This window comes from Bufo gargarizans, unplaced genomic scaffold, assembly GCF_014858855.1.
Source record: "Bufo gargarizans isolate SCDJY-AF-19 unplaced genomic scaffold, ASM1485885v1 original_scaffold_1370_pilon, whole genome shotgun sequence".
In the NCBI taxonomy this organism is placed as follows: Eukaryota; Metazoa; Chordata; class Amphibia; order Anura; family Bufonidae; genus Bufo; species Bufo gargarizans.
This window is the reverse complement of record NW_025334326.1, coordinates 197,691-223,597: the sequence shown is the minus strand read 5'-3', so window position 1 is coordinate 223,597 and position 25,907 is coordinate 197,691. Positions and strand designations below refer to the sequence as shown.

At 45.4% G+C, this 25,907-nt stretch overlaps 3 protein-coding genes across 6 annotated transcripts in view; all 3 read left to right on the top strand.

Annotated features, from left to right (window-relative positions):
- ARNT (aryl hydrocarbon receptor nuclear translocator) overlaps positions 1-4,564 on the top strand; it is a 41,523-nt gene extending 36,959 nt beyond the window's left edge. For both annotated transcript variants that reach the window (XM_044273964.1, XM_044273963.1), the window contains 2 exons: positions 2,499-2,647; positions 2,790-4,564. In XM_044273964.1, the coding sequence (XP_044129899.1) occupies positions 2,499-2,647; positions 2,790-2,879 (239 nt within the window). In that variant the 3' untranslated portion in view covers positions 2,880-4,564. The remainder of the gene's footprint in view (positions 1-2,498; positions 2,648-2,789) is intronic.
- Positions 4,565-11,003: 6,439 nt separating this feature from the next.
- LOC122923219 (cathepsin S-like) lies at positions 11,004-15,439 on the top strand. The gene is made up of 8 exons (XM_044273973.1): positions 11,004-11,093; positions 11,291-11,428; positions 11,514-11,636; positions 11,864-12,019; positions 13,501-13,722; positions 13,798-13,963; positions 14,158-14,263; positions 14,546-15,439. The coding sequence occupies exons 1-8, from the start codon at positions 11,055-11,057 to the stop codon at positions 14,643-14,645; spliced, it is 1,050 nt and encodes a 349-aa protein (XP_044129908.1). The 5' UTR covers positions 11,004-11,054; the 3' UTR covers positions 14,646-15,439.
- A 1,242-nt stretch (positions 15,440-16,681) lies between these two features.
- CTSK (cathepsin K) lies at positions 16,682-23,813 on the top strand. 3 transcript variants are annotated; one of them, XM_044273969.1, is made up of 8 exons: positions 16,682-16,698; positions 19,674-19,809; positions 20,145-20,267; positions 21,382-21,531; positions 22,166-22,384; positions 22,509-22,674; positions 22,775-22,880; positions 23,565-23,813. In XM_044273969.1, the coding sequence occupies exons 2-8, from the start codon at positions 19,684-19,686 to the stop codon at positions 23,662-23,664; spliced, it is 990 nt and encodes a 329-aa protein (XP_044129904.1). In that variant the 5' UTR covers positions 16,682-16,698; positions 19,674-19,683; the 3' UTR covers positions 23,665-23,813. The 3 variants fall into 3 exon arrangements, with proteins under 3 accessions (XP_044129904.1, XP_044129901.1, XP_044129903.1); XM_044273966.1 differs by lacking the exon at positions 16,682-16,698 and adding an exon at positions 19,380-19,453; XM_044273968.1 differs by lacking the exon at positions 16,682-16,698 and adding an exon at positions 19,402-19,453 and having other exon boundaries at positions 19,680-19,809.
- Positions 23,814-25,907: the final 2,094 nt, after the last annotated feature.

Genomic DNA, 25,907 nt, shown 5'->3' with positions numbered 1-25,907 from the left:
TGAATCCTACGGACTTGGCCTTTTTAGTTCTGCTTCCACAGCTGCGGCCAGGAGCCAGCTGTTTGGTGGCGTTATTTTTTATTTTTATTTCTTTCTCTGAATTGATTTGCCTTCTTGTACGTACTTTTTTCTTTGAGTATGGCATAGGGCAGTGTTCCGTCCAGGATCCTCTTTTTTCGCAGAAGGTGGTCGCCTTTCCACGCCTTGCAGACATGGGTTTCTCTTCTTTCTCCCTCGTAGTACATGGACCGGGCTCTCCATCAGCCATGTGATTTGGCCTCTGAACTTGCTTGTCCTTGTCTAGCGCTTACAGCCCTACGGACTTCTACCAATTCTTATCTTGGGGTCCTTGTCAAGGCTGACGGCCTCCAAGGGATGTTTTCCAGATAGATCCGTTCAACAGTTGCTCGGGCATGCGCCCTCGGGTAGGCAACGCCCAGCTGAGTCTTGGCCCACCCGACCAGCGGTCGGCGTTTCTCGGGTCCATCTCCTCCATGCAGTAGCTTCCAGTGTGGAAGGCGGTATCTTGGTCTTCCGGGCACACGTTCATCAAGTCTTACCGGGTGCCTTCCTAGGCGCCGGCGGGTACTGTTCCAAGCAGCAAATTCTTGTAGGCGGCAGTGAGTTACGCATCCTCGAGGGCGTTTCTTTCTCCATGGGCATGTGATTTGTTCCCTCCCCGTGGACTGCTTTAGGACGTCCCACGGTCCTGTGTCCCCCAATGATACCAGCGAGAAAACGAGATTTTTGTGAAACTCACCTGTAAAATCTCTTTCTCGCGTGGTTCATTGGGGGACACAGCTCCCACCCAGTAATTTCTGTTTGCTGTGATTGTTGGCGGTTGTGGAGCCAGTATGGCCCCAGTTCTGGTTTGCTCCGGCTGGCGTTGGTCATTTGTTGGTTGTTTACCGTATGGTTATTTTTTTCCTACTCCTATTGCTTGGGCACAAACTGATATGCTCTCTCCAGGCTGGAGGGGGTATAGCCTGCAGGGGAGGAGTTATCACTTTTCAGCCTAGTGTCGCCTCCTAGTGGCAGCAGCAAGCTATACCCACGGTCCTGTGTCCCCCAATGAACCACGCGAGAAAGAGATTTTACAGGTGAGTTTCACAAAAATCTCGTTTTTGCAGCCTAGGTGGGCAAAGGGGCACATATTCCAAAGTGCACCTTTCAGATTTTGCAGGCCATTTTTTACAGATTTTGATTGCAAAGTTCTTCTCACACATTTGGGCCCCTAAATTGCCAGGGCAGTATAACTACGCCACAAGTGACCCCATTTTGGAAAGAAGACACCCCAAGGTATTCCGTGAGGGGCATGGCGAGTTCCTAGAATTTTTTTTTTTTTTGTCGCAAGTTAGTGGAATATGAGACTTTGTAAGAAAAAAATAAATAAATAAAATCATCATCATTTTCCGCTAACTTGTGACAAAAAATAAAAAGTTCTATGAACTCACTATGCCCATCAGCGAATACCTTAGGGTGTCTACTTTCCGAAATGGGGTCATTTGTGGGTTTTTTCTACTGTCTGGGCATTGTAGAACCTCAGGAATCATGACAGGTGCTCAGAAAGTCAGAGCTGTTTCAAAAAGCGGAAATTCACATTTTTGTACCATAGTTTGTAAATGCTATAACTTTTACCCAAACCATTTTTTTTTTTGCCCAAACATTTTTTTTTTTATCAAAGACATGTAGAACAAAAAATTTATATATGGATGTCGTTTTTTTTGCAAAATTTTACAGCTGAAAGTGAAAAATGACATTTTTTTGCAAAAAAATCGTTACATTTTGATTAATAACAAAAAAAGTAAAAATGTCAGCAGCAATAAAATACCACCAAATGAAAGCTCCATTAGTGAGAAGAAAAGGAGGTAAAATTCATTTGGGTGGTAAGTTGCATGACCGAGCGATAAACGGTGAAAGTAGTGTAGTGCCGAAGTGTAAAAAGTGCTCTGGTCATGAAGGGGGTTTCACCTAGCGGGGCTGAAGTGGTTAAAGGGGTTATCCGAAACTATAAACTGCCCCCTTATAGGCCGGGCCCCTCACATGGAATATACTTACCCTGCTCCCCATGCCGCTTCTGGTCCCCGCTGCTGCTTCTCTCCGTGCGCCGATGAAAACATCCTGTGTCAGAGGGGAGCAACCAATGGCAGACGGGGATGATCCTCCCTAGCATTGCGAGTGATGCTAGGGAGGCCCGTCCCCGTCTGCCATTGGCTGCTCCCCCCCCCCCGACACTGGATGTTTTCATTGGCGCGGGGTAAGTATATTCCGTGTGAGAGGCCCGGAATATGGGGGGGGAGGGCAGTTTATCGTTTTGGATATCCCCTTTAAAGATGGCACAGGTGTGGAAAGGGTTATAATTTCCTGGATAGTAAAGAGTAAGGCGTTTAAGGGTCCATGCATGAGAGTGCTGCATGAAACACCTCAACATCAACTGTGAAACATGGACTCAAAGCTGCTATATGTTAATACTGACACTCTCGGTCATGTCTCTTTAGCCGCAGAGGTAGGACAGCCACGTGTACCCTTCCAGACACGGGCAGCGGACGCGGTAGGAGTGTGGCCCCAGTGGCAGAGCCAGCATCACGGCCAAAACAATGCAGAGTCTCACGTCCAGCCACAGGCCGGCCAGTCCGAAGTCTTTCCAGTAAGTACTGTAGATGTGTATTCAGGGTGTAGTTTCTGGCTCCTTCCCTCTCCTGGTGATATATACACATAGAGGGAAGGTGAACCATAGCCCGCTGAAAGGTGAGGACTTCACCTGATAATTGTTCTCCTCTCACCCCTAGGACATGTTGTCCATGCTGGGAGATCAGGCCTCCAGTTACAACAACGAAGAGTTTTCCGAGCTCAACATGTTCCAGCCTTTCGCCGAGTAAGAGATGCCCTCAGTCGCACAGATCATGGAATCCAGATGCCTATAAATGACCGTTTGCTCAGCTCCTCTCCCCCACCCCCAATCACTTACTCCTTACTCTTGATCTCCTGCCGTTTTCGAGGAGATAAGACCATTGGCGGTAAGGCAGGTGGACTATACAAGATGGACGCTGCCACCAGGACATGGGGAGGAACCGTCACAGGGACACCACAGAACTGCCTTCTATATGAACTTAGGGGAGAGACCTGATCATGTTCTCTCTCTCCCCAACCCTCACCAGCTTTGTACCCCCCTTCCAAAAATATTTTGCCACTGATTATTCGTCATTTGCAAAATCTGATTAATTCAGATTACAATACGCGCCCCCTCCCCAAAACATTTCATTATTATGTAGTCACCTTAAGACCCTAAAAGCTATCATTTTAGGCTCTATCAGGGATGAAACTTCATGCGTAGGATAATCACAATTGTAGTTGGTGCCTTTTTTTATCACGTCAGGACAGGAAACCGCTAGACAATCAGTAGACGAGAAAAAAAATTGGTCAGCCGCCTAGGTAGACATAGGAAGGCCATGGCTTTCTGCATATATTATATCGTGAGACCGCTACAGGTCAGGGCCACCTTAAAGGGTTGTCGCACAATGACATGTCATATCAGGGTGTATGGATGTTGTAGGTAAGGGTGGTCCTGCTCGCTGGTGGACACAGCCCGTCTATGCAGTATAGGCTCAGCCAAATAGTTGCCGGAGCTGGTAAAAGCTGATTGGCAGAAGTTAGAGAAGCTGGGTCCACAATGATCCCAGACTCGCAGTGATCGATTATCTTCAGTTTTCAACATGGTTGCCTGGGCAAGACAACCCCTCTAAGGGTGCATTCACACTGCGTTTGAAGTTCATGTGCCGCTTGCGTCCAACGTATCCGATTGTTCGGACAGAGGCAGAGAATGGCTATACAGCGGCATACGTCGCGAATGAACGTCGGAGAATCGCCCTGACCGCCACCAAAGACAGCAAAGTGAATGCACCCTATCCAAAAAAATAAGGGGGTGAGCTCTTGTTTAAGTGACAGCCTGGTATTTATTAAAAACAGATGAGATTCAAGATGGCTGCCATTAAAAATAAAGTGAAAAAAAAATCAACTTGCAGGCCTTTTTAAGCACTTCTTAGGAATGACCCTCCTAAACGACCTGTATATTTTTGTAAAAATGAAAACAGATATTATCTTCCTGTATATCCGAGGCCGATTATTTTTATACATCGAGTAAACCTTATAGGGGTTGTCCAGGATTTGAAAAACATGGCTTCCTTCTTCCCGAAACAGCGCCACCCCCTGTCCATGAGTTGCGTCTGGTATTGCAGCTCGAGCTGCAATACCCTCTGACCAGCTGTGGACACGGGAGGCGCTGCATCTGCCAGAAATCGGCTACGGTATCTGGACAGCAGCGTCCTGTCTAGAGCTCACTGAGCGGCCATATAAGAAGACGTTCTCCAGCGTCTGACCGGATAATCGCAGGACTAGCACAGGGTTTTACGTCTTATTACGTAACACACATTTCTTCTTCAGGATAAATGGCTTCTTGACTTTTCCTTGCGCTCTCTATTGACTTCTTCAGAACTTCTTTTTTTGTGCAAAGTGTTTTATGTGTATACAATATGAAATAATATAATTTTATGAGAATTTTTACTTGTTCATGTTCTCTGTGTCTTATTTCTATGGCTGGCTTCCTCAGGTATGCAGAAGGTCCTAGTGAACAGCCAATGAGCTGGCCCGTCCTTGGTGTGTACTGCTCCTGCGCAGGCCCGTGTGTCTCCATGGACTGCAGACCTTGTGTTGTCTGGTCATCTGTTCCTTCTCGCCTTTCTTGATTACCCGCAGAGGGAGTGCTGACACACGTCTGCATAGGTGCTGTATACTTTAAAGGTGGTGTTTGGACTAGGAGTCGGCAACCCTCCCTGAACATAAAATAGCAGGCCCACTGGTGGGACCAGTAAGATGCTGGCTCTCATGATCAGTCAACCAGTTGCAGGACTCCTCAGTCACATCGTTGTGCCTGAACTTTACATTACAGTCGATGGGACTGCGATTGGCCAAAGCTGTGGTGCTCCGTTTCCGGACGCCTCCAGGAAGTTGTTCGGTCTCGTGATCTCCGCGACCAATCACAGGCCACAGCGGCTTGAATGTTACATTACAGCTATGAGGTACCGTTAAGCCGATGGGACTGCTGAGGGCTGTGATTGGATGCAGTGGACTCAGCCTCTTCCAAGTCCCGCAAGGACACGGGTCGATGAGCCATTTTAAAATGGTTCCAAAAGTGAACATAGCCTTAATGTCCACCTAGTATAAGCATTGAGTTTCAAGGGGAGCAACTCTTGTCTACGTGGGATCTGCCAGAATCGAAAGATGAGCTCGCTCTGGACAACAGTCAAGCATCGTGCTTATTAAACAGGTATTCTGGCAATCGCACCTATCTCCTGAATGATGGTCCCCCCCCTACACCATGTAGGGCGGTCTGGATAGTGAATAGAGAGGTGGACGGGCATGTTTTCTCAGATGGACACGGACAGTCAGCTTAGGATAGGCCAAACAGCTGATCAGAGGGCTGACGTGTGATCAGACCCCCACAGATCTGAAATTGATGGCCTATCCTAAGGATAATATAGAGGCCGTGATAGCACTTTTAAATGGGTAGTTTGCCTTTGGCATGTTCTGTGCACATGGCCAGTGGTAAACCACCTGTTTTCTATAGGGCAGGACTGCTGTAGGTATAAAACACCCCGAAACAAGGGAGGTGTTGGAGGTAGTTTGACACCAGGTAGGTTACTGTTGGTGTAAGCAGCCCTTCAGTGGACTATCACTATGATTATGTTATATCAGGTCTTTACTACCGTATCATCCCAGTTAGGAAGCCTCTCATCGATGTCACCCACAAAGGAAATAAGGCAGCCTGCAAGTCACAGCCTGGTTGCCGCTAAAGCCTGGGATGGTGAGCCATGTTGTGCAAAAAATCCATTAATTTGCCTTAAAGGGGTTCTGCACTTTCATTTAACTGATGATCTATCCTCTGGATAGATCATCAGCTTCTAATCGGCTGGGGTCCGACACCCGGGACCCCCGCCGATCAGCTGTTTGAGAAGGCAGCAGCGCTCCAGCAGCGCCGCGGCCTTCTCACTGTTTACCGCCGGGCCGCCCGCCCACTGACGTCATGACTAGTATCAACTAGAGTGGGCGCGGCTAAGCTCCATTCAAGTGAACAGAGCTTAGCCGCGCCCACTCTAGTTGATACAAGTCGTGACGTCAGTGGGCCGGCGGCCTGGCGGTAAACAGTGAGAAGGCCACGACGCTTCTGGAGCGCCGCTGCCTTCTCAAACAGCTGATCGGCGGGGGTCCCGGGTGTCGGACCCCGGCCGATTAGAAGCTGATGATCTATCCAGAGGATAGATCCTCAGTTAAATGAAAGTGCAGAACCCCTTTTAAGGGCTATGACTGGATCATAGCCTAACATTAATTAGTAAGTTAGTCATCCTGCCCCCAGGTGAAGTCCAATGCTGATGTTCCTCGTTGCCCATTGTGTTATGGTCATGTTGGGAGTGGTAGTGCTGTATATACAGGTCCTTCTAAAAAAAATTGCATATTGTGATAAAGTTCATTATTTTCTGTAATGTACTGATAAACATTAGACTTTCATATATTTTAGATTCATTACACACAACTGAAGTAGTTCAAGCCTTTTATTGTTTTAATATTGATGATTTTGGCATACAGCTCATGAAAACCCAAAATTCCTATCTAAAAAAATTAGCATATTTCATCCGACCAATAAAAGAAAAGTGTTTTTAATACAAAAAAAGTCAACCTTCAAATAATTATGTTCAGTTCTGCACTCAATACTTGGTCGGGAATCCTTTTGCAGAAATGACTGCTTCAATGCGGCGTGGCATGGAGGCAATCAGCCTGTGGCACTGCTGAGGTGTTATGGAGGCCCAGGATGCTTCAATGCGGCGTGGCATGGAGGCAATCAGCCTGTGGCACTGCTGAGGTGTTATGGAGGCCCAGGAGGCTTCGATAGCGGCGTGGCATGGAGGCAATCAGCCTGTGGCACTGCTGAGGTGTTATGGAGGCACAGGATGCTTCAATGCGGCGTGGCATGGAGGCAATCAGCCTGTGGCACTGCTGAGGTGTTATGGAGGCCCAGGAGGCTTCGATAGCGGCGTGGCATGGAGGCAATCAGCCTGTGGCACTGCTGAGGTGTTATGGAGGCCCAGGATGCTTCAATGCGGCATGGCATGGAGGCCATCAGCCTGTGGCACTGCTGAGGTGTTATGGAGGCCCAGGATGCTTCGATAGCGGCCTTAAGCTCATCCAGAGTGTTGGGTCTTGCGTCTCTCAACTTTCTCTTCCCAATATCCCACAGATTCTCTATGGGGTTCAGGTCAGGAGAGTTGGCAGGCCAATTGAGCACAGTAATACCATGGTCAGTAAACCATTTACCAGTGGTTTTGGCACTGTGAGCAGGTGCCAGGTCGTGCTGAAAAATGACATCTTCATCTCCATAAAGCTTTTCAGCAGATGGAAGCATGAAGTGCTCCAAAATCTCCTGATAGCGGCTGCATTGACCCTGCCCTTGATAAAACACAGTGGACCAACACCAGCAGCTGACATGGCACCCCAGACCATCACTGACTGTGGGTACTTGACACTGGACTTCAGGCATTTTGGCATTTCCCTCTCCCCAGTCTTCCTCCAGACTCTGGCACCTTGATTTCCGAATGACATGCAAAATTTGCTTTCATCCGAAAAAAGTACTTTGGACCACTGAGCAACAGTCCAGTGCTGCTTCTCTGTAGCCCAGGTCAGGCGCTTCTGCCGCTGTTTCTGGGGAATGCGGCACCTGTAGCCCATTTCCTGCACACGGTGGCTCTGGATGTTTCTACTCCAGACTCAGTCCACTGCTTCCGCAGGTCCCCCAAGGTCTGGAATCGGTCCTTCTCCACAATCTTCCTCAGGGTCCGGTCACCTCTTCTCGTTGTGCAGCGTTTTCTGCCACACTTTTTCCTTCCCACAGACTTCCCACTGAGGGGCCTTGATACAGCACTCTGGGAACAGCCTATTCGTTCAGAAATTTCTTTCTGTGTCTTACCCTCTTGCTTGAGGGTGTCAATGATGGCCTTCTGGACAGCAGTCAGGTCGGCAGTCTTACCCATGATTGCGGTTTGGAGTAATGAACCAGGCTGGGAGTTTTTAAAAGCCTCAGGAATCTTTTGCAGGTGTTTAGAGTTAATTAGTTGATTCAGATGATTAGGTTAATAGCTCGTTTAGAGAACCTTTTCATGATATGCTAATTTTTTTAGATAGGAATTTTGGGTTTTCATGAGCTGTATGCCAAAATCATCAATATTAAAACAATAAAAGGCTTGAACTACTTCAGTTGTGTGTAATGAATCTAAAATATATGAAAGTCTAATGTTTATCAGTACATTACAGAAAATAATGAACTTTATCACAATATGCTAATTTTTTTAGAAGGACCTGTATAGAATTGTATTACATGACCCTGTGTGGTCAGGTCATGTTGGGAATTATAGGGTATTATGGTCGGGCCATGATGAGAAGTGTAGTACTCTCCTGCTCCATAAAGTCTATTCACTTGTAAAGTGATAGGGTCACGTTAGACAGTTTGGTGTTGTAATAGTTAAACTGAGTGGTGAAAACTAGAGATTTCTGAAAATCCAATCCACTAGACTCTATCTGGCTACTTGAGGACCGATCTCTGTGTGATGAGTGACTCTTCTTAATAAGAGCCTCTTATATGAAGAATTTAAGAACTGTTCAGGATGAAGACTTGGACAAGGGATGTGTTGTTGGCCTCATCTGACCCGACGTAACACATAACAGCTTAAAAGGGTTTTCTGGTACTTGGGTATTGATGACCTATTGGTGTGGGTTCAAAACCTGGCTCCCCCCACCACCCAGCTGTTTTGGACAGCTGCCACCTTCAGAAACTATACAGTGTACAAAAGGCTCCATCCATTGTGGAGTTTCTGGTTCCACCATGGCACAGTGGAGGAAGCCTTCTGCTCCCAGCTACATCCTCCAATGGCTGCCCAAGCCAACTGATTGTGGTGGTGTACCAGCTGTCGGACCTCCACCGACTGAGGATAGACCATGAATGTCTAAGTCCTGGAATACCCCTTTAAAACGAGACCAGATAGGCAGACGAAGCGCCAATTTGATCACCGCGGCTCATGGTGTGTGATACATAAGGTCTACCTTACCAGCTACTTTTCCTTACTCCATGTGTGATTTGGCGCATTGTAGGCCACAACCTCTTTTTCCTCATTTCCAAACTATAGTGAGATGCAAAATGTTGCCTAAAAAACATACACTGAATCTAGCGTAAGGCATGGATACAAGCTTTTTTTTGTTTTTTTTTTAATTCAAGTTGAGCCTGAATTCTGCCAGTTTTAGCTTAGTAAATCTCCCCAATATTGCTAAATTCTGCATAATGGAGGTTACCACTTCTGGTGTGGAGACAAAACCCTGCGGTTGAGATTTGCTGGATGACTCGGACATCCCCTGGATCACAGGTGGTTATTAGCCGCTTCCACCAAGACCGTCAGGACTTAGTTATAATTTAGACCTTCAGCTTTTTGATAGACATTGGCTGTACCCCAAAATATTGCATATGAATTGGTGGCTAGCACCGTTTCCTTGCAGTGCTGTATTCTGGGTTCAAATCCTAGGAAGGAAAACATCTGCATGGAGATTGTATGTTCTCCCTGTGTTCCTGTGAAATTCTTTCCACATTCCACAAAACATAAGGATAGGTCACTTGACTGAAGTTTCCCCTAGTATGTGATTTCAGGAAATTAGATGGTGGACCCCATGAGAGAATGATGATCTCTGTCCAATCACCTGAAATATGTTGGCACTACAAAAGCAACAGAGATAATTGCTGGTTGGACAACTAACCACCTCCAGGGCCTGATGCTACAGGTTTTATATACAACCGGGCACCAGGTTGAGTAGAAGACACTGAATGCTAAATGTTATATTTAGTGACATCAGGGCCATTTCTGATAGTCTAAGGCTGTGATGGCTAACCTCTGGGACACCAGCTGTGGTAAAGCTACGACTCTCAAGATGTACACTTGCTTGGCTGTTCTCAGAATTCCATGTAAAGATGTACACTTGCTTGGCTGTTCTCAGAACTCCATGTAAATGAATGGATCATGCTGGGAGTCATAGTTTCACCACAGCTTGCATGCCGGAGGTTAGCCATCACCTAGAGCAGGGATGGCCAACCTGCGGTTCTCCAGCTGTTGTAAAACTACAACTCCCACCATGCCCTACTGTAGGCAGTCTGGGCATGCTGGGAGTTCTAGTTTTGCAACAGTTGGAGAGCCGCCATCCCTGGCCTAGAGTCTAAGGTAAAGAACCAGCATCCTTATTGAAAGGATTAATGAAGACCTCACTGGTGGTCTAGGGTAGTGAAAGGGTTGAAAGGTGGTTTATAGGGTATTGAAGAGATTAAGAACTCCTGCCAACAATCCTGGTTTTTGCAGAATCCTCTTTTGAGTCAGACCTAGAGAGTCGTGGTTTATACAAGTTAGCATACAGTCATTTACAGGCTTATTTTGGGTTGTTCTAGATGGGGTTTAAATGTTTAGCAATTTAAGATTTAAATGTTGGTATGTATGGCGTTCGTGTCTTCCACCTTGGACATATAGGATAATGGATGGGTTAAATGCCTGCTTCCCTGGAGGTCTAGCAGAGTGGATGGATTAAGTCTTGGTGATAAATGATTGCCTCCTCTCCCTTAGGCCCAAATGATGTATTACGCACCACCACCTTGGGCAAATTAACTTAAGACAGATCTAAGATAATGGGATTAACATGACATCTCAGGTTGTCGTCTCCAACGCTCATACAGATCTAGGGGGTGAAACAATAATAAAATGATGTTGGCCTCAACCGCAATATTAGACACAAAACAATGTAGTCTAGAAACCAAGCACTCCTCCTTCACCTACAAATGTGAACTATCTCAAGTGTCACGTCTAAGATGATCTTCAAAAATCTGGTAAGTGGAATTTATGTAGAGTTTGAAAGTAGATGAGGTAGAAGGTTCTTCAAAATCTCCACCTATTCTAACTCCTATAAAAAAGCTGGGGTTCTTCATGACTAGTACCAACTCAGTTGCCGCTCGCATACAACAGGTAGGTATTTGAGATCTGTCATTGAGATAAGGGGAAGTTCATATGCTACATCCACCTCAGTCTACTACCTCGTTCTTTGGAAAAAGATGTTCATTTTTCTTTGTTCCTCCTGTAATGATGGCCTTCGAGGTAATCCTTGCTTTTAAATGATTAATTCTTCCATATAGCAATGTGAATTTGTACATCTTTGACTATAGAAAACCATGCACTTCCTTGTGGTCCAACTTATGGCCCTGGTGCCCATCATGATGCTTGTTGACTGCAGTCCTGACACCAATCTTGACAACCACTGGCACCTATGGTCTAAGACACATGAGAAAATGTATAACAGCAAGGTAGGTCTGATATCTTTTTAATGTCAACTTGATAATACGGTTGGATTTTTTGCCTTTGGGGCCAACATCTCTTGAATGATTCTAGGAAGATGAGCTGAGAAGACGTATTGTCTGGGAGGACAATCTGAAGTTTATCATGCTACATAACCTGGAATATTCGTTAGGTCTTCACTCCTATGAGGTTGGAATGAACCATCTTGGAGATATGGTAAGAATATTAAAGTTATGTTAAATCAGGAGTGTTGAGCTGTGTTGACGTATCTAGGTGAATGAATATAACTTAGTGCAGGTCCACAGGGCACCAGTGACATAGGCTATTTTTCACAGTATTCCCGCTGCTAGTCTGTAGATTCATAGTGCGCCGGGCACCTAGTGAGGACCATCAAGGATTCGTTATCAAGACGTTTCCTAAGGATTTCTCCATTTGTCTTGCAGACTAGTGAGGAGGTGTTAGCTACAATGACTGGGTTCAGTCATGCAGATATTTCTACATCTAATGATACCGACTTACCAGAGGATGTATTAAAATCAAAGGTACCTGAGGCCATAGACTGGAGGAAACAGAATTGTGTGACAGATGTGAAAGATCAGGTATGGGTGGCTTTTATTCACTGTCTGACCACTATCTTGACTTGAATGCTGTGCATTGATGCTAGATACATGATGCATTGACAATTGCCTGTCCAAATAAAGGGTGCACTGACACTTGGGTTTCCAGATACATAATACACTGATGCTTGGGTTCCCAGGTAAAGGATGCATTGACACTTGGGTTCCTAGATAGATGATGCACTGACACTTGGTTTCCCAGGTACATGGTACACTGACACTTTGGTTTCCAGATATAGGGTGCAATGGTACTTAGGTTCCCAGATAAAGTGTGCACTAACACTTGGGTTCCCAGATAAAGGAGGTACTGACATTTGGGTTCCCAGATAAAGGGTGCACTGACACTTGGGTTCACAGATAAAGGAGACACTGACACTTGGGTTCCCAGATAAAGGGTGCACTGACACTTGGGTGTTCAGATAAATGATATACTGACACTTGGGTTCCCAGGTAAAGGATGCACTGATGCTTGGGTTCCCAGGTAAAGGATGCATTGACACTTGGGTTCCTAGATACATGATGCACTGACACTTGCTTTCTCAAGTACATGGCACACTGACACTTGGGTTCCCAGATATAGGGTGCAATGGTACTTAGTGCACACTTTATCTGGGAACCTAAGTACCATTGCACCATATATCTGGGAACCCAAGTGTCAGTGTACCATGTAACTGAGAAACCAAGTGTCAGTGCATCATCTATCTAGGAACCCAAGTGTCTATGCATCCTTTACCTGGGAACCCAAGCGTCAGTGCATCCTTTACCTGGGAACCCAAGTGTCAGTATATCATTTATCTGAACACCCAAGTGTCAGTGCACCCTTTATCTGGGAACCCAAGTGTTAGTGCACACTGTATCTGGGAACCTAACACTTGGGTTCCCAGATAAAGGAGGCACTGACATTTGGGTTCCCAGATAAAGGGTGCACTGACACTTGGGTTCACAGATAAATGATATACTGACACTTGGGTTCCCAGGTAATGGATGCACTGACACTTGGGTTCCTAGATAGATGATGCACTGACACTTGGTTTCTCAGGTACATGATACACTGACACTTAGGTTCCCAAATAAAGTGTGCACTAACACTTGGGTTCCCAGATAAAGGGCGCACTGACACCTGGGTTCACAGATAAATGATATACTGACACTTGGGCTCCCAGATAAAGGGTGCACTGACACTTGGGCTCCCAGATAAAGGGTGCACTGACACTTGGGCTCCCAGATAAAGGGTGCACTGACACTTGGGCTCCCAGATAAAGGGTGCACTGACACTTGGGCTCCCAGATAAAGGGTGCACTGACACTTGGGCTCCCAGATAAAGGGTGCACTGACACTTGGGCTCCCAGATATGTGACACACCAAAACGTATTTTCCAGAAGCATGATGCCCTGTTGCTTAGATAGTTTACCAGTGACGCTCAACACACTTTTATATAATCTATCTTATTTCATCTACCCCAGGGTATTTGCAGTTCTAGCTGGGCATTCAGCAGTGTGGGGTCACTAGAATGCCAGCTGAAAATTAGGAAAGGTAAGTTGGTCTCCTTGAGTGCTCAGAACCTGGTGGACTGCTCAGGCTCATACGGGAATAATGGATGCTCAGGAGGTTTCCTTGTGGCGGCGTACAGATATATCATCGACCATGGCATAGAAGCAGATGGCACCTACCCCTATGAAGAAAAGGTAATCCGATGACCTAGCGAGTGGCTGGCATGTGATTACCATTGACGGCTTAGAACTGTGTTACCTTCTTACTAGGATGTGACCTGCCACTTCAGTACCACAAAGAAGGCAGCCAGCATGACCAGCTATAAAGAAGTACCATATGGAAATGAAGACGAGCTGAAACAAGTGGTGGGCAAAGTGGGTCCTGTGTCTGCGGCTATTGATGCCAGCCGGAGATCTTTTTATCTATACAAAAAAGGTATGTATAAAGCTGTCCCTAACTAACCCCATGTCCTCAAGCTTCCTGATTTTTATTTTTTTTTTACAGAAAGAGCGCCACCCTAGTCCATAGTCTTTGCCTGGTATTACACCCATCAGGGATGAGCTGCAATGCCAGACAACTTTACACTGACGTGACAATATGGAACCCTAATTTCTTCCCTCTATTACTAGGTGTATACTATGACCAACTGTGCTCCAGCTCCCAGACAAACCATGCCGTGCTTGTCGTTGGATATGGCGCCGAGGATGGTGTGGAGTACTGGCTTGTTAAAAACAGGTAAAGCCATATCTATATATCTAGGTGCTCTACACCACTATAATACCAGAAAACGATGTCTGCAGGCTCCATAGGAAGATGGTGCAGAGTCAATATGGTCACCTGGGGTTGTTTGCTACCAGGCTGATGGGGACCATCGGAAACTGGTGGGATGGACTAATGAACAGCCTGGTGGCAGAAGGTGCTCCTAGAGGGTGCTGCGTTTTTCAAGTAGCATCTGCCCTAGGTCTTGAACCAGCGACTATACCAGCCCAAACACTAATACCGTTCTTTTCTTTCCAGCTGGGGACCATCGTTCGGAGAAGAAGGCTACATAAAAATAGCAAGAAACCATTATAACCAGTGTGGGATCGCAAACTTTGCCTCCTATCCAGTTGTCTGAAGACATCACTTCATAATCCTGAAAACTATTATTTTAACAGCAGATTCATCTTTTTTTGTCTGGGTAGAAGCTCCAGAGGTGGTCAGATTTGGTCAGTCCCCAAATGATGAGCTGATGATATGGTGTCCCGCTTCTGGGACCTTCACCTGTAAACAGAAGAAGCGTTTCATGTCTCTGCAGCGCCACCCCAGGGTAAATTAAGTATTACATGATGCTTATTGATACCAATGAGCAGTCCAGGTAATGTTTGGACATGCTTGGTCCTCCAGAGCAAGACTGGAAGATCTAGTCTATGTCCAACTATTATAAAGGGGTCGTCCCAAATAGGACATCACAAATGTTCTGCTGCTGAGACTTTATAGAAAGTTCCATCAGTTTTTCCTCTACAGTTTTCACTTTCACTACATCTACAGACTGTTGCCTTCTGCTTCACAGTAAACCCCTCACATAGCTGCTCTGATGGCTCCATCAGTTTGATATGAATTTAGCTTCAATGAGTGTTTGAGCTGTCAGGAGTTCAGAGACAAAGGCTACAAATCAAAAGCTGTAGAGAAAAAAACTGTTGAAAATGTATAATAAAAACCAAATGAAATATTTTTAGTCCAAAATGAGTAGAATGCAATAATAATAATAATAATAAATTTAAAAAAATGTCCCCAAAGGCGTCCATAGCCTTTAAATTGGTATTTTTGAGACTTTTTAAATACTTTTGGTGGAGTTTTATGTTGCTTTTTGAACAGTGTGTGCACATTGACTTTTATTGTCAACAGTAAAAATAAAAATTCAAATAAAAAGGTGAACATTTATTTCTCTGTACTATGAAGGACCTTGCACTATAATAGTACATCTATATCACAGTGAGTAGTCAGCGCCACCTTGTGGTCATCAGTGGTAGCGCCATTTTCCATACAATCTGGAATCTTTTAGGGCAGTAGATTGGCGTCCTTTCCGCATTCCTGTCCTACATGGATCATGTAATGCAGACCCGCTTCTTCCCTAGAGCACAAGACTCAGCTGCTGCAGAACCTCTTGAGTTCATGTTAGTCTGTGATTTAACTGCTTGGTAAAAGCCTCATTAAAGATGTGTATTACTATGACCGTGATGGCCTCAGTGTGCTCCCTCTACACCGAATATCCACAGTGTGCCCCCCAGAATCCAGCTACAGCCCCCCAAAATACCACCTGTACATTTTCCCTGCACTGTCCTGACCACGGCGTCCCACATCAAGTCACCTGCTGACTATTTGGCGCCGCTGATCCCCGTTTTACTGCACATAACCCTCATCATACAGATGGAGCAGAATTATCTGGAATCTGTCTCTTCCCCTCACATCCCGGTCACTGTCATCTGACTGATCATCATCATGTGCGTTTTCCATGATGGAAAACAGATGTCAGTCCTTGCCAGCTAATCTGCTGTTTCCATCTTCATGTCCCGTGATCGCCGCCTTCGTCTTCATGTTACTGACTTGGAGCATTTTCCCCTTGTACTGAAATCCATTGCACCTCCCCACGAAAGTTGTCACTCAAATGTGCACCTTACCACAAAAAGTGTGAAATATAAGGGGTATATCTTGTTATGGTCCCAAGAGCATATTTCTGCACAAAAAATCACAGGGCTGTAGACCCCTTGGACAGTGCTATTAGCAGGGGTGTATCTATCACAAGGCAAACAAGGCATTTGCCTAGGGCGGCACTTGCCAATGGGACGGCAAAATGCATTGTTTGCTTAGTGATAGTTACACAATATGCTAAATATTTTTTTTCCAATCCGATCCTTCACTATGCGAGCAGCATCGCCGGCGCCACATAGTGAAGGAGTTGAAAGACTTACTTCCTCCTCCTCCTGACTTCCTCCCGACCTCCCCTGCCTTTTGCGTCCGCACGTTGCCGTTGTGACGTCACACGGAGGTGGAGTCACGGGCCGGCAACGCTAGGGTGAGCCTTATCTCCTCCAAGTGCAGAACGGATCCTGCACACGGTCACCGTGAAAACTGAGGCCAGGCCCCGGCCACCAATGCACTGATCCCTGAGCCTGCTGTCTTCAAAAACTGTAAGTACTTAAATTACAGTAATTCACAAAACATGAATTACTTAGTTGTTTTATGGGGTAAGGGGGTTGGGACCCGTTGGGTGGTTAGAGGGGGGAGAATTAGGGAGGGGTTAATACTGTACTATCGCTAGCTCTAACAGGAAAGGGTGGAGCCTAAAGAGGAAGTGATGGGGTTTACAGAGGAAGGGGTTTGGCCTTGACAGGAAGGGGTGGGTCAAATTTATATTAGGGGGGTGCCCGAGTTTAGTCTCGCCTAGGGCAGCACAAAACCAAGATACACCACTGTTTTTAGGGACATAACAACAGAGGATTTTCCCCTATTGGGGCTCAATAAAGGGGCGAGAGTCAGTCTCCACGTGTAATCTGTACTGCAGTCTAATGCTCGACGCGTTTCCCTTCCGACTATTGTCGGCAATTCATCAGGAGCATCGATCCGAATGTTTGGCCGATACTCTGTACTGCGACCCTGATGGTGGGTGCGCAATAATCTCGCCAAACACACTTGGATCTACTGACTAAAGACACTGTACGCCTCTGATAACGTGCGTGCAGCAAACCAACGAGCCTCCCCGCACTGTAGTGGCCGTAGCGCGCGCGCGCGAAGTGTGCGCTGATTAAATGGAGATATCTCCTCCCCTTTCCTTGCCAAGCCTCTGACAGGCATCCAATGGGCGTGTAATCACTAGGCCGGCCGCGCCTACTGCTGTCGTCATCTCTATTGACAAGCAGGCCATCCACGCACAGCCGTTCTCATTGGTAGGAGAAATAAAGGCACTGTGGACCACCTTATCCTTTATGTTTCCCCCACGGCGGTACATTATCATAGGATACCCACCCACTAGGTGCCCAACGTCCGGGTCCGTTTTTAAAATGTCCCAGACTCAAAGGAATGCCAACGTGGTAGTGCCAACTGCATGCCATAAAGCTATACCGCCATTAGCCATGGCCATAGAGTGACGCCATTGTACAGGTAATATTCCCCAAGCTCTTTTGGCGCGGCAGTGGTTCATTCTTTCTAAAGAGTCTTGGGGAGGACTCGCATCACATTTTATGCCTCCATCTGACGTATATGTTAGAAAAAAAACGGATACAAAAACGCAGCATACCATGTTTTTGTATCCTGCACGATTGGTAAACGGATGCCACTGTATGGCATCTGTCTGAGGCATCCGTTTTAACAGTTTTTCAGGCTAGGGCAGCGCTAAAGCTAGATGTCACCGGGCTCACTGCTAGGTGGAAGCCCCTGCCTGGCAGAGACCCAGTAGGTCAACGGATCTAATGAAAAAGCCCTGCCCTGAAGCGCTCCAATGCTCATCTCAGAGGGGGACGGAAGGGTGAAGAGGAGGATATGTCCAGATTCAGAGGACATAACAAGGGGGAGGCAAGTAGTTACTTAAACAGAGAGGATAGGAGAGGTGACCATTTCTCTTTAGCCCCCTGGAGTCCAGTACTGAAAGTAAAAGTGCACCATGTTATTTATTTTTTTAAGTCGAACATTCTCCAATGATTAATTTTACAATATAATTATATAGTGGTCAGAGCTTTGTTTTTTCTAAAACATGGCTCCAAATCCACTGCATAGACCAAGATATGAGATGGTAAAATTCTGACTACCTGCAGCCACCACTAGGGGGAGCTTATTGCAATTATTATTGATTTCTATGCATGCAGCGAGATCTTCAGCTCCCCCTAGTGGTGTCTTTAGGCAGCAGCATTTCATAAAGGGTTGTTCAGTTTTTAAAACCCATTTTATATACCTCATAAGGGTGTAATACATAGTTAACAACTCTCCTGGATTGTTTGGGAGCCTCCCCGAAAAAGGGGAGACAGAAGGGCTGGCAAATCTCCTGGGAGCAGCATAGAAGGCTTCATGTACTTTAAATGTATAAGGCCCCAGGATGCTGTGTCATCAGAAGGGGCAAGAAAAGGGCGAGGAATGTTAAAGGTGGCGGCGTGAAGCACACATCAACCTCACCTGCGGTCTACAGTAACGTATGACGTTGAGGATACTTCTTGTCCACAGTGGATAGCTTTTACAAACAGAGTCTCTGGAGGACCTATCCTGTCCTGCATTACTGAGACAACCCATTCATATGAATGGACACTGTGTAATTCTTAATCCCCTCTGTGGTGGCGCTGCAGGGAAATTCTATACTTCCAGTCAGGTTTCCACACAGATCACAGCTGATTGCTGGAGGTCCCAGTAGGAGGACAATTTATGATCAGCTTATTGTCATGGGACCCTTGTAACGAGTTGTCCAAAACAGAGATTTGGAGCTCTGTATCAGAAAAGTAGAGCTCAGACCACCTATATAATTATACTGTATTAAGAAATTAATCAGCCAAAAATTTGGGACATATTTAAAAATAAAAGTACTCCTTTTAAGGTTCCAGTTTATTACTCCTAACCTCAGAGTTCACTGGTTTTCTACCCCAGTATTGGATTCCATTAGAGTTTGTGTTCCCGGAGTCTAAGAATCGAATGTTCAGTAATTCAGTTCTCTACCTACAAGGGTCCCTGGTTACAATCCTCAAAGTCTAATATTTTACCCCTTCATCCTATAATAATAATAATTATTATTTCATGGAGCTGCCAAGAGCGACAGGGTCTCCTCCTGGACTGAGTCAGCAGACTCGAGTTCTCCTGTATCAATGTTTTCCACTAAAACTTCCCCATATAGGACTATAAAAGAGGCTGGACGACATACACCAGTCCTGAAGTCAGAAGCTAACCTTCTACCAAGACGTCCAAAAAGTAAGTCAAAAGTTCTCATTCCACCAAAAGCTCTGTTCATATCTACAGTGGAGGCTCATCTGTGGTAGGAACCTCCATCGTGCTGATAGACACTTCAGTGGACCCCGTCATAACTCCATGGTGTCTATTGGGTCCCCCTGGCATCCGCTGTGCCACTGATCCATCACACCTTTCATTAAAATCATACATGGTTTCTCAGTTATATATTTACTTCCTCCAGCCCCAGGGCAATGTTTTGGTTCAGTCTTGTGGCTCTTGTGCTGCCTTTGGTCAGGACCGGTCTTCCTCGAGATGAAGCGCTGGACTCTGAATGGGAGATGTGGAAGAAGACTAATAGCAAGCAGTATAATGGTCAGGTAAGTACTCTTCTGTCTTACTGTGTAAATGATACCTATAATGAGGTTCTCCTCCTAATTTTAGAAAAATCGGACTACTACTGCCAGCTTGAATGGAGAGTGACTGATGCCAACCTGCTTATCCATTTGAGTTATGTCTGACAGGTTGCTAGGATTATACTGCCTAGCAACTACATCGTTTCATTAGGGTTGTGAAGTTACATGTCCCCAGCAACCAGTCACTTACTTAGATCTGTAGTTCAAGGAACTGAGGAGAGAGTAGAGGACATAAGGATTTGTGATACTCTGCACTTTCTTTAGTAATGTTTGAACATGACCTTTCTTCTGGTCTTCAGCTGGATGAGATTAGAAGACGTCACATCTGGGAAAAAAATCTGAAATTCATCCACAACCACAACAAAGAGTATTCTGAGGGGAAGCACGCGTATGATCTGGCCATGAACCATCTAGGAGACATGGTGAGAGACCGTCCATGTTGCCCTATGTATCACTGCTTAACAGTCCCTTCAGCTTATCATGTTGGACCCATGAATAGATGGCAGCACTTTAAAGGAACAGGTCAGGTATATTTACATACTGTGTAATCTCTAGTGCAGGCTCCGAGGAGGCGGAGCATGACATAAGAGATTCAAACACCACCAATAGGAGAACGCCTGTGTTATGCTCCGCCCCCTCAGGTCTGCACTGCATATAATACATACTGTGTAATCTCTAGTGCAGGCTCCGAGGAGGCGGAGCGTGACATAAGAGATTCAAACGCCACCAATGGGAGAACGCCTGTGTTATTCTCCGCCCCCTCAGGTCTGCACAGCACATAATACAGTCTATCAGTTTTGCCTGGAGTGTTGCTTAAAATGAGGGCATTTAGAATGTGCCCATCTGGGTTTAACGCACGCTGTAGATCCACCTGAACCAGTCGGAGGACTGTATACACCACCCATTAGGGGCGCTGTTTCTGACTAAATACTGGTTACGGTATAAAGCCACCCCCTAAAACCCCATTTTGAATGGACTGTATAGTTTAGCCTATTATTGACTATGTATATATCCCCTAGTTTAAAGTATCTCATGACAGAGGCGTCTCTAAAGGCTCATGGGTCCTGGTGCAAATGTTCACCCTGGGGTCCACCCTCTGTCCTACCACCTATGAAAATGTAAAGTTTAGAGGCTTAGTGACTTTTTGCAGCAGAAGGAATCCTGATCCCATTCCAGGACCCTAAATAAATCTACTGCCTAAGTCAGGTCCTCTTCAGCTCTTCGTCCTGATGCCGTATGCCTTGTGACATTGAATGCTGTCAGGACCCAGTACTGCACCCAGAGGCGAAGAGGACCTGACTCAACAAAAAGGGTAAGTACATGGAGGAGTTCCTGTAGTTTCAGGCGCTCACCTAATGTAAACCACATAGGCCCCAGTAACTGTGTTGACAGACCCATGGGCCCACCTGGCTTTAGAACCTGGTTACAACCCGAACCCTCTAACTATACCACTGCTTTTAAATGAAATGTAATTATTAAATGTATTTCAAGACCTTTTATATTTGACCCTTATGTATAATTATTTTCCAATGATAGACCAGTGAAGAAATAGTTCAGTCCATGACTGGATTAAGGATCCCCTCCAATCGTCCATCTAATAACACGTATGTAGCAGACTGGAAAGCCCGAATCCCAAAGTATATTGACTACAGGAAGAAGGGTTACGTGACCCCAGTGCAAAACCAGGTAAAAGTGGTCATTGATGTATCCAATACCATCATATCTTGGGGATGGAAACTGAAATGAATGTCCTTTAGGATGGTTTTGGGGCGACAGAATTTAAGACCATGGCAGTTTGTGGTGGAAACAGGGGCTAGTCTTTCTCCAATGCTACAAGATCTCTATCTCCTGTGTGGGCTTCAAAGAGATACCCAGAGGGGATGAGAAGGCCCTCAAACGGGGGAAACTGCTTGTGATTCTCTCAATATCATATATAGGTGGAATAACATTTTAGATAAAGTCAGACTAGTCCCCCAGAGGTGCTATTGGTGGGATCAGGTTCTAACACAATAATGAGCCCCATCTATCAGAAGGCAAACTCATTAGGAGGGGACTTTAGGGTCAGTCATCGCTAGGGTCTGTTTCTTATAAAACAATTTGCTAATAACCGATTAGATCTTGTCGATGATGTGCACAATGATGATAACTAAGTCTATAATACATGACATGTTCTAAATAGATGGAGGGTAGGTCTTCAGAATCTTCTTCTTTGGTGGGGCCAAGGAACCTATGTCTGGCACAAAGGTTAAGTGATTTGTCTAACTGGTGGACCCTTATCCACATTTTCAATATTGCTGACATAGACTGTATTCTCCTGCAGGGCGCCTGTGGATCCTGTTGGGCCTTCAGCTCAGTGGGAGCACTTGAGGGACAACTCATGAAGAAGACAGGGAAGCTGGTGTCCCTAAGCCCTCAGAATCTGGTGGACTGTGATACAGATAACTATGGGTGTGGGGGAGGATACATGACTAATGCGTTCGGCTACGTGAGGGATAATAACGGCATAGATTCTGATGCTTTTTATCCATATATTGGTCAGGTGAGGCGTAGATGATCTAGTCAACCAATGTCTTAAATTTGTGAAAATCATGAGAGACATTCTCATAGAGATATGCAATAATGTGGACAATGCAGATATAAGTTTATAAGTTTACTTCTACCAGGATGAAGGCTGTCTGTACAACCCATCTGGAAAAGCTGCTGGCTGCAAGGGCTTCAAAGAGATACCCAAAGGGGATGAGAAGGCCCTCAAAGGGGCGGTGGCCCAGGTTGGTCCTGTGTCAGTCAGCATTGATGCCAGTCTTCCTTCTTTCCACTTTTACAGTAAAGGTAAGAAATATAGACTGGAGTTCAGAATATCTATCTATCTGCATGTCCATCTATCTGCATGTCTATCTATCTATCTATCTATCTATCTCTTTGATTTTAGGGGTCTATTATGATGAAAACTGTGACCCTGAAGGCATTAACCACGCTGTCTTGGCGGTTGGCTATGGAAACATAAGGGGCACAAAGCACTGGATCATCAAAAACAGGTAATGATTTTCTCATAAGAATAATATGCAGCTGTAAAGGATGCTGGGAGATTTCAGCTGAGATTTAGGAGAGATTTATAATCCCTACAATTTCTCCCCTGACACCTTCACCAATGAACGGCCCTGTTACTGTTAATACAGAGAGCTGTCAGTCCACCCATCAGGACATCCCAATACGCCATCTCCAGTCACAGCCAACAGAGGGAAGGAAACTGGCTTTCTACTGGAGGTAGCTACCTTATAAGTCAATGTCTGACCCCTTAATGCGCCTTGCAGCAGTACTAAGTATATTGGCCAAGTCCTGGACTCTTCCAAAAGGAAGCTACACCCACCTGTAGACATTTGTTTTGGGTTCTTGTCCCTCGTCGGTACAGAGCAGATACTTCATGGCTGGGTAAGAGACCTTCGACTTGGCTTTTGGTAGGTAATGGTTGTCCAGTATGCAATGATGGGATGACCATCATGATTTTAGGCTGGTTTTTTTTTTGCAGCATTTTTCTATTTTTAGATAATGTGTCATGGGATCATTACATGGTATGACCTTTCAGTGGGGGGTGCTTCTATTTATGTGGCCACCATGTTATGCATTATGGACCTTCACCCAACCTTGTCATCGTGGTCACCTCTTATGGAAATCAGAAACTTTACCTATTCAGACACAGCACTTTCTTTTTTCTCTCCTAGTTGGGGTGAGCAATGGGGCAGGAAAGGCTACATCCTGATGGCCCGAGAAAAGAAGAACGCCTGTGGCATCGCCAACCTCGCCAGTTTCCCATTGATGTGAGCAGCAAATCCATATAACACAAGATGGCCATCATGTGTCTGGTCTTCCTACGGTGTTCAATCCACTCATCCTGTCAGTGAAAGGGGGTCTCCAGACATAGGATCATACCATGAGGTCTACACTTCTAATAAACTCTCTGCTGCAACATATGCACTTCTGTCATTTTGTGGTCCAGAATACACTACTGTCACAGATGATACTCGACGATAATATGTCATTAAAGGGGTATTCTGGTAATAACAATTTCTCCCCCCCCAATCTATTAGATAGGGTGTAACTGTTAGATCGGTGTGGGGCCAACCACTAGGAGCCTCATTGATTCTGAATATGAGATCCTGAAACTCTCTTTGAACGGAGTGGTAGTCGAGCATGTGCACTACCGACTGACAGAGATAGCCGAGTACAGCCCCGTCAAGACTGAATAGAATGCTCAACACCCCCAGCAGTCAGACACCACCGATCTGTAATCCCCTATGGCATGGATAGGTAATAATTTTCTTTAAGGCCAAATGGTCTTCTGCTCCATCGTATCTAACTGCATCCTAGATTGTAGTTCCCTTAAATCTTCCTGCCCCCCAAAATATCAGAACCTCTGAGCCTGATATCTGGTATGTGCATGCCCCACCTCTAGGTTCCTATGATCCCCCTTAACCAGTTTATAGAGGCTGCCCCCTCGACAGTGAAATAGAGACAGAATCTTGAATTCATAAACTGAATCATCGATGGAGGAGTAACCTAAGGGGATAGAAACGTCACAGAGGAAAGTCATAAAACCGGTTGAGGATTTGCACAGACTCTGCTTTGTGTCCAGAGGTCAAGTAATCATAAAAATACACGCCAAGGATAATTAAAGCTTGGAATAAATTTTATTTTGGTTTGGAAACACGTCTCAAAGGTACCCTTGGCCCCAAAATGCCTAGTAGTACAAAAATTATAGATTTCAAACTTCATCTATCCAGTTTATTTGAGCATTGTCCTCTGAACTATAGCGGTTGTGGAAGTTCTCAACTTTGGGAAGCTGAAGGACATTAAATCTTAGTAGCTGGTTTGGGGATATTTGCCTAATTTGACCCTATTTTATGTGTTGTGCCCCCTATAGCACAACCTTACCTGCTTAGTACTCTAGCCCAATGGAGCCTCTTCTAGAAGCTATATAGGACAACTGATGGCCAAACAAGACCCTGTGGTTTGTGAGAACTTCTACAAAGCCATGTCATAAATTCAACCTGGAATGATGCATGAAATGTTTCGAGTAATTTCCTCTTTGCATTGGGGAATGTAAATCTATCAAGTCAATATATGATCTGTGGAAAATCCGGAAGTGTTAGTGTTATGCTAGGTTGGTCATGGTAATTCTGGAGACACAGATAACCTGAAGGTCAGGGATAGTCACAAAGACCTCCTGGAGGTCAGAGGCATTGTGTACAAGCATATGGTGCAACCCCAAAATTAATGTCAGGCGTATTACATTGTGGTAGGGAGTAGCTTCCCTTAATTTCATAGCGGAACAGATGGTTGAGGCAATAGCCGTCAGCCATTTTGGGCATGACGTGACCATTAGGCCACAAGAAAAGACTTAAACGGTTACCTAAATCTGTACAGAGACTGTGGCCACCAAGTTTGTGAGAAAACATCAAGCTGATGTCTCTTCTACTGTAAAGACTGTAACTATTATGCTCATGTACCACTTAAAGTGGCAGTGACTGCTAACAGTGATGTGCCTCAAAGTGAGAAGACAAACTGTTTTTTCTGGGACCTTCCAATGGAGAATAGTATCCCCCCGCCTCCATATTATGGTATTCAGTATATTCCACAGAAAAATTGAGATTTTATCGTCTACCAGCTATACATGGACTGACAAATCAAGAATTAGGGCAATGGCTAAGGGCTCATGTAGTACTCTACCAATAGATATTTGTGAAATTGCCCTAAATGTCTGTAGGGCCAGTTTTATAGAAAATGGAGCTCTAAACAATACACCATAGCTGGAGCTCCTTCTGTTGCTCCATTGCCCTCCCCCGATAGGGATGTAATAGGATACCTGTCAGTAAAACACTGATAGACATAATACACTGCCAGTGTATTATATGAGCGATCAAGCTCATAGAAGTCCTCAAGTGAGATTAAAAGAAAAGTCCATAAACCTACCCATAAAGGGGTTCTCAGGTTTCATAATGATTTTTTTTTTATCTCTGCAGAGTACCCCCAACACTGCATACTTCTGCCCCAGGAACCTGTTTTCC

What these genes read in the sequence shown, in the direction of transcription:
- LOC122923219 (XM_044273973.1), top strand. Translation starts at nt 11,055, where the DNA reads ATGACTAGTACCAACTCAGTTGCCGCTCGCATACAACAG. An exon ending in TGAACCATCTTGGAGATATG is followed by an intron (nt 11,637 to 11,863) that starts GTAAGAATATTA and finishes TTTGTCTTGCAG; the next exon opens with ACTAGTGAGGAGGTGTTAGC. An exon ending in TACTGGCTTGTTAAAAACAG is followed by an intron (nt 14,264 to 14,545) that starts GTAAAGCCATAT and finishes TTTTCTTTCCAG; the next exon opens with CTGGGGACCATCGTTCGGAG.
- CTSK (XM_044273969.1), top strand. Translation starts at nt 19,684, where the DNA reads ATGTTTTGGTTCAGTCTTGTGGCTCTTGTGCTGCCTTTGGTCAGGACC. An exon ending in TGACCCCAGTGCAAAACCAG is followed by an intron (nt 21,532 to 22,165) that starts GTAAAAGTGGTC and finishes ATTCTCCTGCAG; the next exon opens with GGCGCCTGTGGATCCTGTTG. An exon ending in TTTCCACTTTTACAGTAAAG is followed by an intron (nt 22,675 to 22,774) that starts GTAAGAAATATA and finishes CTTTGATTTTAG; the next exon opens with GGGTCTATTATGATGAAAAC.